This window comes from Lissotriton helveticus, chromosome 1_1 (assembly GCF_964261635.1).
Source record: "Lissotriton helveticus chromosome 1_1, aLisHel1.1, whole genome shotgun sequence".
NCBI classification, from domain to species: Eukaryota; Metazoa; Chordata; class Amphibia; order Caudata; family Salamandridae; genus Lissotriton; species Lissotriton helveticus.
The window spans coordinates 472,254,166-472,267,015 of NC_136057.1; the positions used below are offsets into that span (position 1 = coordinate 472,254,166).

Below are 12,850 nucleotides of genomic sequence, written 5' to 3' on the forward strand. Positions count from 1 at the left end.
AGTACAGCCAATTCTGGGGCGAAAGGACACCCCATGGCTACTCCGCTTGTCTGATAGAAAAATTCTCCATTGAAGTTAAAATAGTTCTTTTTTAAAGCCAATGTCGCTAGCTCCATGATAAAGTCCGTTGGTACTCTGATGGGTCTGGGTCTTTGATCCAAGAAAAACTGAATTGCATCCAGACCGTCACTCTGAGGGATCTGGGTGTACAATGAACAAACATCCATTGTTACTAAGAAATCTTCATTTTGTTCAAAGGGAATAGTGGGGAGTTTATTGATAAAATCAGTTGTATCACGGAGGAATGACTTGACTTCGGACATAAAAGGTTTCAAAAAGAAGTCCACAAACTTGGACACTGGTTCAAATAATGACTCACAGCCGGAGACAATTGGTCTTCCGGGAGGGGCGTTTATGTCCTTATGGATTTTGGGTAAGACGTAAAACAAGGGTATTCGTGGATTATTACATTTGAGATATTCAAACTCTTTCTTCCCGATAATTCCCTTGATCAACCCGGGAACTACCACCCGACCGACGCACACGCTGTCTACAAGTAAGTCGTCCCCTCTCCAACCATAACAGCAGTAGGAGCGAGCGTAAATGTCACCGTGCTCTGACAAGCTCCTCTATTCTTTTAGATCTCCACTTCCACCAAATTCGAAAAAACTTGGATTTTGACTAAATCGCGGCATGCGTTAAAATATGTGAGTATTCACGTATGAGTGTGTGAATGAAGAGAGTGTAATTGCCTTCCTCCAATTAGAGACTAAAGAGGCTCTATTTTTGTTGCAGTTTCTCCAAGCAAGAGAAAACCGAGCACCTACGAGGTAGGATTAGTTTCCCCACCCCCCACTGTAGTGTCAGAGGCATGGTTTTTCTACCCCCGGTTGATTCATTCTTGTTCTCCATTTACAGGCACATGGTCCTGATGAGATTTCCCCACAACAAGGGGTTATCGAAACGCGTAGACCCCCTCTACCCAGCATTAGGAATATTCTATTGATTATCAAGCATTTCAAAACTTCTCATTTGCTCTTTCCAATGCTATGTTTTCTAAATCAGGAAATTGTAAATATTGCTGTGTAATTCTTATATGTGTGTATATATCAATGTGCTGTTGTGTATGAGTGTTTGAATGAAAGTTGGTAGTTTGTTTAAAATTGTCTCTTTGTTTGTAAATAATTGTCCTTTTATATGTGACGTGGAGCCAAATAAGTGTTGTTTGTATTTAAACAAGAAAAATTGTTCATTTATATGATATTTGTGATGCAAAATTAATAAAATTCGTTGGATTAACTCCGGATAAAACATCTCCTGAGAGTTACTGTTTGGTTCAGTAATTCGAGCGATCATCCATGATCCAAGTCTAAGTAGTGTGGCAATAGTGGTGCTCGTTTTGGTTTAGAGTCTTAAGTTTGGGCGGGACGTACATTGCCATTGGATTAATAGTTGTACCCTAAGGGTACTTGTAAGGGTGATGAAATGGCCGTAAGGATCAACAACTGTTTGGGTCGGTGTGAATGGGATGTAGCACCACAGAAGGATCGCCGTTCCTCAAGCCCCTCTAGAGAACCCGGAGTGCCAAAAACTATCGAAGCCCTGGCATACTAAGAAGGGGCATCGATTTGCCGTCAGGTGAGTCTCATTAAGCAAAAGGATGTCTGGGCGACCCATTTGTGCGTAATTTAAGATTGCCGTCCACTTAATTTTTGTCTAAGTGCCCATTGACGTTCCATGAAATGACTCTAAAGGGTTCGCCCCCCCACTATAAGTTTGTGACCTCATGGTAGGGTAGCAGCGTGCTGGGCCAGATGTCTGGGGTGCCCAGATATGTTCGAAGGCCAGGCTCAAGAAGCGGGTAAGGGTGCTCAGCTACACTGCACAGATCATGTGGGGATACATCGTAAACTTTGTACACAGTGTTGAAGAAGAACAGATTAACACAAAGAAAAGCAGGGAAAACAGTCCCTCCCAACCAACCCCCTCCCCCATAATTCTAAAATGAAGCATCTGCCACCCTGTAAACGATGATTTAGAATGTGGGAAAAACTAGCTAGGGAAGTGTTGTGTATGGCAATGTGTAAGGTTGCTTTACAATTAAGGATTGTTTTTTCCTCCATTTCAAGACATTGATAATAATAGTATGCGTAGTCTGATATGGGGACTGCGCGATGGGCCGTGTCCTCAGAGCTGGGCCCTGGAGATTCAATGGAGTGCACCTCCGTCGTCTGGTCCAGTCTCTGATCTCTCATGGGTTTCCACCAGTTTCTGGGGTGCTGATGATCTGCTCTTCTCATAGTGGGAACCTGCGGGTGGGGCAGAAGCCGCACCACAAGCATTGCGTCTTCTTCGGGATCTGGTGCGCCGCCCATGCGGGTCCGCATTCACACCTGCTCACGGTCCCTTCTGGGGCTCTGACTGAGGGGTGCCCTTCGATGGGCTGATTGGACATTCCTCTGATGAAACCAGGAAGTGTGCCTTATTTTGGAATATCACTTTAAGACGTGCTGGGAAGAGGAGTCTGTATTGAAAGTTGAGGGCCCGAAGTTTCTGTTTCATATGTGTATATGATCTTCTTGGGCTTGCACTTCTTTTGTGTAATCAGGGAAGATCATAACTTTGGCATCTTTGTGGAACAACTCTGATGGGGAGCGGAATTCTTGCAGGATGGTATCGCGATCTCTGAAATTTAGTATCCGTGCAGTAATTGGCTGGTGTGCGGCTCCTGGCGGCGGCTCTCCATGCCCAGGACCATAAATGACGTATTGTTCCATTCGGGTCTGAGTTGACCGGGGCTTAGCCCCTCGGTCTTTCCCCATGGTTGCTCAGCTCAACCAAGGGGGTAGGCCGACTCCGTTGCGTGCAGGCAAATCTCAGCAGTTTAATTAGTCCGGGTTGCCAGGATCGCAGCGCACATTAGACTGCGCCCCGGCAGCGTGTAGCTGCCGCATGAGGCCCAGAGAGTGGGAAGTCCCGTGGAGGGGATCCGGGCAGGGGGGGGGTACAAATCAGACAAGACCTCTCCGGTGGTGCACTGGAACCAGTGATCGCACACGTGTGACAGAGAAAAGACCAGGTAACCAGGGAGCTCCTAGGGTCCGTTCAAAGTTCCTTGCTGAAGCTGGGGCTGTCTCCCAACGATCGTGAGCCGAGCAGTGCAGCCCCAGTGCACATTGGGCACCCACCCCTGACCGGACGTCTCCGGAGTATGTCACCTTTAAGTCCAGCCACTCCCGGTAATATCTGCCCGTCACCGCGTCGACCAGCCTTGGGCCCCCATGCTGGGACTGGAGTAGGCCACCGTCCATGGGCCCAGTGTGGGCTCCCAGTTATCCCAGGTGCTTCCTCCCCTAAAGATCCTGCATTCCTCACGGAGCGGCCATGCAAAGCTGTCCCGGGGTCCACAGGCCGGGAGCCAGGAGTGGTTCCCACAGTCCAGCTGGATTCGGAGGGCTCCCTCGTGCCACACAGATCCGCCCTGGAGCTTCAGTCTGTCTCGCAGTGTACGGGATCGCCGGTAACATCCGCAGTTTGGCGCTTAAACTCGCCGACCTCGGGCCTCACTCAAACAGTGTTGGTGGGGTCTGATACTTGGGGGGGGGGGGGGGGGGGGGGGGAGAGAGAGGAGCCTCCGCAAGGTCTCGGATCTCTTGTGCCTTCCCCAGTTAAATGCTCTGGAACACGCCAGATGTCCGGTCCCTCGAGGTGCCCTGCTGATCGACTGCCTCTGGTGAGCCCAGGTCCACTCCTCTCAAGGTGCCTCCTTCTCACCTCAAGAATGCTAGCCCTTTTTGACAGCAGGTTGCCCTTTTAGTGTTACAGCTGCAGAAGATCCCTAGAGACTGTGTGCAGGGTGATATCCGATCTCAGCCAGTTGCCTGTCCAGCAGCTTCCGTGGGACCGGATGAGTCAGAGGCTTCCACCTGCATAGGCCACCACAAGGTTACAGGCCCCCAAACGGTCTGCCGCCACCAGTCCCAGGCCAAGTGGCAGTACATGGTTCTCCCAGAGTGTCCCGCGGGCCGAAATCCTCACCTATTGCACCCACCGCACGGCGTCCAGCCAGCCAAGGGTTATCACCTTTGCTGGGGCGGTGCGGCAGGTCTGTCACCCACTGCTGGTGCCTGCCTCCACTTCAGGTGTCCGCCCCGGTCTCAGGAGCCCAGCTCAGACAAGGGCCGCCATCACGAATGCAGTTGTGCTGGCAGGTCTCCGGAAACATACTGGGCAGGAGCGTAGAGGTAGGCACACGCCTCTGGACCAGTTGAGCAGCAGGGCCTCTGGAGCACCCCTTTGTTCTGAGGCGCCTCCAACCAGGCACACGTAGTCCACCACTAAAAGGTGACCACTGATCCAAGAGGGGTCTGGAGCACTCTTAGAGTGCGGCCGCCATGTTGGCTTGCCAAGCCACGCCTCCTCTGTCTTACTTATTACATCTGACACAGTCAGGGCTTGCTCAACCCTCAGTAAAGGTACACTTGACGGCATATCTTGCTTCAGAAGGTCTATCTGCCAGTTAAGCATCATCCTACACTAAATGGCAATTGAATATGGTACTCTTGCAGTTAATAAAAAGCCCATTCACAAGGCACACACAACATGTATTTATTGGAAAGGGGTGCTGTTACACCCCTTGACTGCGGGGAAAATTCTACCTCTGTGCTGGGGAAATAATGAGTGGGCCAGGTTCGGATGGCCGGTGGCCGTCTGACGCATGCAAGGGGTTAACGTTTGCAAGGAGAGTTTGTGAAATACAAGCTTTCATCATTCGGTAGCCTTTTATGCAGTTGAGGAATGATAGTGATCCTACGAATGAACGCAAGATGTATTCCTAAGGTACTGTTAGAATTTCATTTAAATGAACCAATAGTGATGAAGACATTCTTTCCACATCCAAAAGCTGTAGCCGAAAGAACATTGCTTTCTTTCGATGTCAAAAGATGTTTGAAGTTCTAGCTTCACAGGACAAAAAAACTACGTAAATCAGATCAGCTGCTGGTGGCCTAGGAAAGTTTTCCGCTTTCCAAATAAGGTATAGCACGTTGGATAGCGGCTGCTATACATTTATGTTATCAAAAAGCTGACAGACCTTTACAGACTAAAGTGAGAGCACATTCTACGTGAAGTGTTTCCTCTTCCACAACCTTATTAGCCGGTGTGTCTATCCAAGACATTTTCAGAGTAGCAACATGTAAGAGTAGACATACATGTACTCCGCACTACTGCTTGTATTCCACAGTGCTACATGATGTGGCAGTGGGAAAGGCTGTGATGCATCATCTGTTCAAGTAAAGGTGTGCTCTCATTGTATTTTTACCCCTCTATCCACTGTTATCTTGTGCATGTTGACAATTACATATGTTGATCTATGTATACATCTATTTGTGTATCTCACACCCTTAGACTGCTATTTATTCTGATTCAAGCATGTGAATCTATGTAGGATCAATGCTGGAGAAGAAAATAAGTTACTTACCTATAACTGTGGTTCTCCAGTATGGGCATCTTTCATATATTCACATGCCTCCCACCCTTCTCTCCTGACAGGCTTACATTTCTCTTGATACTGTTCCAGATTCACACTTGTGTAAAATAATCTGAAAGATGGAAGCCTCTGTGTGGAGTATTCTAGGGGGTGCTGAGACCTGATTAGTTGGAGGTTGTTTTCTTTTAAAGGATAATGGAAAGGTAATTAAAGTGAGGGGTCTAAAGCTGTTATAGGCAATGTTTAGCATTGTACTGCTTTTATAGTTTTACTATAGGACTCCTAGTTCGACGTTGAATGATTCAAGCATTTGATTCATTGAAAGATGCCAATACTGGAGAACCACAGTTAGTGGTAAGTAACGTATTTTCTTGCAGGTTGTTGTGTTCAGTCCTAGTGTAGTATTATCCTTAAGTCATATGACAATGATATGTATATGCGACTGACCACAAAGGAATTACTATACCAGTAAAAATATGGCCTGATAAAACATTTTATAGAGGCAGTGTACTAATAAGTGCAGACTGACATTTGTTACTATAGTGCAAAAGTTAAGTCTTGTGTTTCTGCTGAACCATCATAATCTGGATCTTCACTGCTCCTACTATATCTGTATATAATTACATTGCACTGTGGTTCTACTTAGACACCAGTGTTTCATAACTAATGAAAGTGCAGCATAGTATAACCCATTCATGCAGATGTGCAGGGTGTAATAAGCTATTTATTACCATTGTTAGGGAAACGAGGGTGCAATCCCTAGCCACATTCAGTTATAGTGTTGAAATAGCTTATTAGACTGTGTGCACATGTACACACACTCTTGTCTTTCTCTTGCTTTACATAGGTTTAGGGGGTTAATGTGATCAAGTTAAAAAAAAAAACACAAAAAAACTCTTGTTTGAGACTGTAAAACCTTTCAGTTAAAGAGAGCATGCTCCTTGATAAGGAATTCCTAAAACGATTAAACTTGTATAGTATTGGATTATAAAGAACATGACATCTGCAGCTTAATATCATATTATATCATCATGTTTGATCTTGTAGTAGTTTAGTACATTGGGTGTATACAAGAGGCTAGTGCAATCCGCTCACCATATATATGCCTCCCATTCTAAGACCCACACAAGATGGTAAATGCAGACATTGGCAGGTGCTCTGTATACAAGACTTGCAGCTACCACACAATTCTCAGTTTCCTACATTCTGAGAACGTGGAATATGTGGTGCTTGTCTAAGAAAAGTTGTTTGGGTTTTCCATGCAAAACGTTTGTGGTAAAACGTGGTGGCGGCAGTCATTGCAGAAAAATCTGACCCTCATGTGACAAACCCAAATCAGGGTCTGTGGGATGGTTGTATTGAATCCCTGAGATTATTTATGAAATGGAGTATTTATGAGAAAAAGCTAATGACTTTTTTCCCATTTTCCAAGCTGTTGACTGTTTCACGTATAAGTGAGGAAAGCAGTTTCTCCAAATCAGTGTTATGCTTTTTATTAACAGATCTACAGAATTGGATTCCAACTGGTCTTGGTTTCAGTTGCGATGCATGCAGATTGGAGGAAATGCTAATGCTGTAAGTACGTTAAAACTTGTTTTTGTATTCACTTTTAAAATCATTAATTTCAATTTTACTTGATGTTGAAAGCAAGTTTTATGCACATACTTAACTAATCTGCTTTAGTTCATACAGTGTGTCATCTCCGCCTCTTTTAGAACCACGGGATGCCCTCCCTGCAGGCTTTTGTATTGGACATCTCTTCCACATCAGGGGATAAAAGAAATGTTGGATTCATGCACTAAGCCTCCTTCACGTCTCACCACTTCGCACGCTCGCTTCTTTTCCTCACACTTTGTTTTTCTGTTTCTGTTATAGATGAAAAACTTATTGTGGATAGTTTGCTTTGGTTACCATGCTTCATCCTTTTTAGGTCTCGCCTAGCAGCGCGCAAGCGCTGCATAGGAGGGGACCTTTTGCAATCGATCAGCACTTTTTGCATTGCTTTCTATTGCAGCGTGTGCACGTTTGGCGTTTCCCTTGCGGGAGAGAGCATCTGCGCCATCTGTTAATCATTATCTTGAAAATAGATGGTGCCCCTGCTCGCTCCCGCAAGGGAATCGCTGTGTGTCTGGTCCCCATGCACGTCCCCTCCACCCCACCTCCTCACTCAGCCCCCCACCTGCCCATTTTTCTCGATCCAGTGGGTACGGTTAACACCACCCCCGCTGACGAAGCATGTTGTTGACAACGCAAATGTAACACTAACCTCCTATCTGTCCTTGTGGCTGCAGGAGAGCTGATGGTCACAGCGCAATGGGTTTCCACGAGGAGTTCCTCTGCCTGTTGCGCTAGTGCTGCTCGCTCCCACGACTGGTTTCATGTGGTACATGTAGCAGCACTTTGATCTGCTCCTTATAGTAGCTTTCCTGCCTTATGAATCTTATTTTAAGCTTTTATGCAGCTACAAGCCTCGAATTTGCATTTGCATCTTTGCCCTTTCATGGCCGCTAGGATGCTAGTGCTGGCACCACTTGGCAGCTAGAGGCCATTAGTCCTAAACAGGCAGTGTCTCTGTGCGCTGGGCCCTTCTTTGTTTCTGCCCAGGGGAAGACAACAGGCCGCCTATTCTGTGCTGATAAGACACGCATGTTCAGTTTCTGTCTCATGGGAGGGAGGGATAGGACCATTGGAAGAAAGGCCTGCTACGTGCTGCTGTCCACAAACGCGCAGACCTTGTCTTGTGTTGTTGTCGGGGTTTGTTTCATGGTGACTGACGCCCAGGCCGCAGGACTGATAGTTTATTGTGTACATCAACGAAGCACGTGTCTAACGGAGCTGTCGGTCCTGACGTGTAACCGCCAACCAGATGCAGGACTTCCCACTACATTGTTTCGATTCCCTGACATCCTCCTCAATGTCTCCTTGGCTCCACAAGGCGCTATAAAAAATAGACTGAAGCGCAAACCATACACCATTCAGTCTCAGGGTTGGTCCACTGTATTTTTTGTGTTTTTTGCCCTGGTGCCACAAAAACTTCAGACCGGCTCATTCGGAAGAAAAACGTCGGGCGCACTTTAACTCATCCATTGTCGCTCTTTCCAAAAAACAATGGACGGACTTCATAAACATGGTGCTATAAAATCTATTGCTCCTTACAGAGCTACTGTAACTTTTTCATTTTATTTGAGAATTCCCAGAACAAGGTTTCAAATCTAGTATTTTTAAGGCGATTAGAAGTCATTTGGGAGTTTTATGCATCAGTGGCATAGCAATTGTGGCATGGACCCCAATGAGAGCAGGGAAAATTGGCCCATATTTGACCTGTTTTCTGTAGAAAGAAAATAACTCTATTTGGGGTGCAGAGTGCTCCTTAATCTTCCAGGCTCCTGTGCCACTGCATCTGCTGCTCTATCTAGCTCTATCTAGCTCTGTCTGTCTGTCTGTCTGTGCGTGCGTTCGTGTCCTAATTCATGCAGCACTGAACTCCTCTGGGATTTCTTGCATCTTCATTTTAAAAGACATTATGCGATAGATAAAACCATATTTAATATGTCACTAATCAGATTATGAATCTATGCCTTCACCATAGTGGAATAGCTTTATGCTCCCATTATCAATTCAATTCAAAACAGCTTTATTTGGTGACAATAAGACAAATACCATAAAAGCATACTAATACACATATATCTAAAAAATACTTTCTTATAGTTTATCTTGGACAATAATGCTGATGATAGTATTTACAAATGTGTGCTTCATAGGGAGAATAGCATAATAAAGTAATACGTGCATAATTACCGAGATATATAAAATACAAGCTACCACAATTCGTGCAGCAAAGTGCAAGTGCAAGAAGATAACATTTAGATAAATAATGGTAATAGTCTTGTAATTTTAATAGTGTCCAGACTACATATAAAATTAAACGCATCCTTGTAATCAAAAAGCATATTTGTTCAAAAGAGTGGTTTTAAAACCTTTTTCCGGATACCCATATAACAAGCATTTGCAATGCAATAGGTCTCGCATTAGGAACGTTTGAGCTATTGGTATTGTAAATGACACATTTTTTATTTATGTGTTGGTTTTGAAAGTAGCGAAATTAATAGCTTTGTCATTTACAATGCCAATATGTTTAACTTTCTCAAATGTGACACCTATAGAATTTGTAATGCAATATGTGTTGTATTTACGTGACTTAGGTGTATTGATCTTACAAATAACAATGGCTTTTATTTTTTTTAAATAATTAATACTTAAATGAAAGTTATTGTAATTTATAATGGCAAGAGCTTAAACTTTTGTAAATAAGTTTTGTGAAGTGAGGGCAATAGATAGAGTGAGGGCGATAGAGTGAGGGCGATAGAGTGAGGGCGATAGATAGGGCGAGGGCGATAGAGAGGGCGATAGATAGGGCGAGGACGATAGATAGGGCAATAGATAGAGCGAGGGCGATAGATAGGGCGATAGATAGGGCGAGGGCGATAGATAGGGCGAGGGCGATAGATAGGGCGAGGGCGATAGATAGGGCGATAGATAGGGCGAGGACGATAGATAGGGCGATAGATAGGGCGAGGGCGATAGATAGGGCGAGGGCGATAGATAGGGCGATAGATAGGGCGAGGGCGATAGATAGGGCGAGGGCGATAGGGCGAGGACGATAGGCAGGGCGAGGACGATAGGCAGGGCGAGGACGATAGGCAGGGCGAGGACGATAGGCAGGGCGAGGACGATAGGCAGGGCGAGGACGATAGATAGGGCGAGGACGATAGATAGGGCGAGGACGATAGATAGGGCGAGGACGATAGATAGGGCGAGGACGATAGATAGGGCGAGGACGATAGGTAGGGCGAGGACGATAGGTAGGGCGAGGACGATAGATAGGACGATAGATAGGACGATAGGTAGGGCGAGGACGATAGGTAGGGCGAGGACGATAGATAGCACCCTATCCTTCTGCTGCGCCTAGAGGAGGCTGGTGTTACCGGCACTGCTCTCGAGTGGTTCCGGTCGTTCTTAACCAACCGGGCCTTTAGCGTGACCGCCCCGCCCTTTCAGTCCAAATTCCATCCGTTGAACCTGGGCGTCCCCCAAGGCTCCTCGCTGAGCCCTACGCTGTTTAATCTTTACGTAAGGCCGCTAGCTGAGGTTGTCAAACAATGGGGTATGACCATGGTGTCATATGCCGATGACACCCAGCTAGCGGTCACGATCAGCGGGGATGCCGAAGTCGACGCTTCCAGGTTTCAACAAGGACTGAGGGCGGTCGCGAGCTGGATGACGTCCAATTGTCTTCAGCTAAACGCTAGTAAGACCGAGGTCATGGTATTTGGTAGACAGCCGGAACTGTGAGGAGAGAGATGGTGGCCGGGGGAGCTGGGTCCTGCTCCCATCCCAGTCGCCGAGCTTAAGAACCTCGGGGTCTGGCTGGACCCCTCCCTTACGTTTGCATGCCACACTAAACGCACGGCTGCATGCTGCTTCGGCATCTTGCGTGGGCTACGTCCTGTGCTAAAGTTCTTCGATGCCCCCACCAGGCAACTCATGATCCAAGCTACTGTCATCTCCAGGCTGGATTATGCGAGTTCCTTGCTGGCCGGTTTAAATGTGGCAGAGATCGGGCGCTTACAGAGGATCCAGAACGCCGCAGCGAGAGCGGTGGTAGGCCTTCCAAGATTCTGTCCTACCTCCAGCACCATACGGGCGCTGCATTGGCTTCCGGTGGCCCAGCGGATCCAGTTTAAGGTCCTCTGCGTCGCCTATAAGATCTTGAAGGGGACCCCGGCAATGATCCTTACGACCCTCCTGGCCAATTACATCCCAGCACGACTCTTAAGATCGGCAGACCTCGAATTGGCCGTTGTGCCGCGCTTCAAGCGAAGTAGGGCCGGTGGACGCTCATTTCGAGTGCGTGCAGCTACCCTGTGGAACTCCTTACCCCCGGCAATTCGCGCTATGAGCGATTTGCTTTCCTTTCGTCGCGCGTTGAAAACGTTTTTATTCCCTTAGTTGTATGTTTGTGTTGCTTATAGTTTAGTTGTGTTGTGTAGCTGCCTTGTCGGGCGCCAGGACGCTCCTTAGCTGGAGCATCTGTGCGCCAAATAAAAATCACATAACATAACATAGATAGGGCGATAGCTAGAGTGAGGGCGATAGATAGGGCAAGGACGATAGATAGGGCGATAGGGCGATAGATAGGGCGATAGATAGGGCGAGGGCGATAGAGAGGGCGATAGATAGGGCGAGGGCGATAGATAGGGCGAGGACGATAGATACGGCGAGGGCGAGGGCGATAGCTAGAGCGAGGGCGATAGCTGGAGCGAGGGCGATAGCTGGAGCTAGGGCGATAGCTGGAGCTAGGGCGATAGCTGGAGCTAGGGCGATAGCTGGAGCTAGGGCGATAGCTGGAGCTAGGGCGATAGCTGGAGCGAGGACGGTAGCTGGAGCGAGGACGGTAGATGGAGCGAGGACGGTAGATGGAGCGAGGGCGGTAGATGGAGCGAGGGCGGTAGATGGAGCGAGGGCGGTAGATGGAGCGAGGGCGGTAGATGGAGCGAGGGCGGTAGATGGAGCGAGGGCGGTAGATGGATAGATGGATAGATGGAGTGAGGGCGGTAGATGGATAGATGGATAGATGGAGTGAGGGCGGTAGATGGATAGATGGAGTGAGGGCGGTAGATGGATAGATGGAGTGAGGGCGGTAGATGGATAGATGGAGTGAGGGCGGGAACTGTTCAGTATATATAAATCTTTGGCCACTCCTAAAACCTCTACTCAAGAGGATGATTACTCAGTAGCAGCTTGCAACCGCATTGCTAGCTACTTTGGAGATAAAGTGTCCAAAATTTATTCTGCTTTTCCCGAAATTCCTCCTGCAGCGGAAGAGCCTGCAGACCTAGCAGAGATGGAATACGATCAAAATCTGCTTCTCAACTTCACCACCCCCTCACAGGCAGAGCTAGTCAAAATCTGCAGATCTGTTAAATCCGGTTCCCCCCGTGACCCTGCATCCCCAAAAAGGTTGAGTGACAGTCTGGAGACCCTTGAACCCTATATCAGGCACGTGCTGGATGTCTCTTTCCGATCCAGTTCTATACCTGAGGACTGGAAACAGGCTGTGGTGCTTCCCCTCCGCAAGAAGCCTAATATTAGCTTTGAGAAGCTGGACAACCTACGCCCCATCTCTCTGCTGCCTTATTTTTCTAAGGTAGCGGAGAAGGTGGTAAACAAACAGCTTATGAAGTATGTGGAGGAAGGCAACATTCTTCACCCTACCCAATTCGGGTTTCGGCCCCGTCATTCTACGGAATCTGCCCTTCTTAGGGCCACCGAATCCCTCAGACAGGGTGCAGACGAGGGACA

The 12,850-nt window shown here is 47.4% G+C and overlaps 1 protein-coding gene across 4 annotated transcripts in view; it reads left to right on the forward strand.

Moving 5' to 3' along the window:
• Nucleotides 1-12,850, forward strand: part of ARFGAP3 (ARF GTPase activating protein 3) — a 469,979-nt gene that overhangs the window by 136,763 nt on the left and 320,366 nt on the right. For all 4 annotated transcript variants that reach the window (XM_078673894.1, XM_078673892.1, XM_078673893.1 and 1 more), the window contains exon 3: nucleotides 6,991-7,063. In XM_078673894.1, the coding sequence (XP_078530020.1) occupies nucleotides 6,991-7,063 (73 nt within the window). The remainder of the gene's footprint in view (nucleotides 1-6,990; nucleotides 7,064-12,850) is intronic.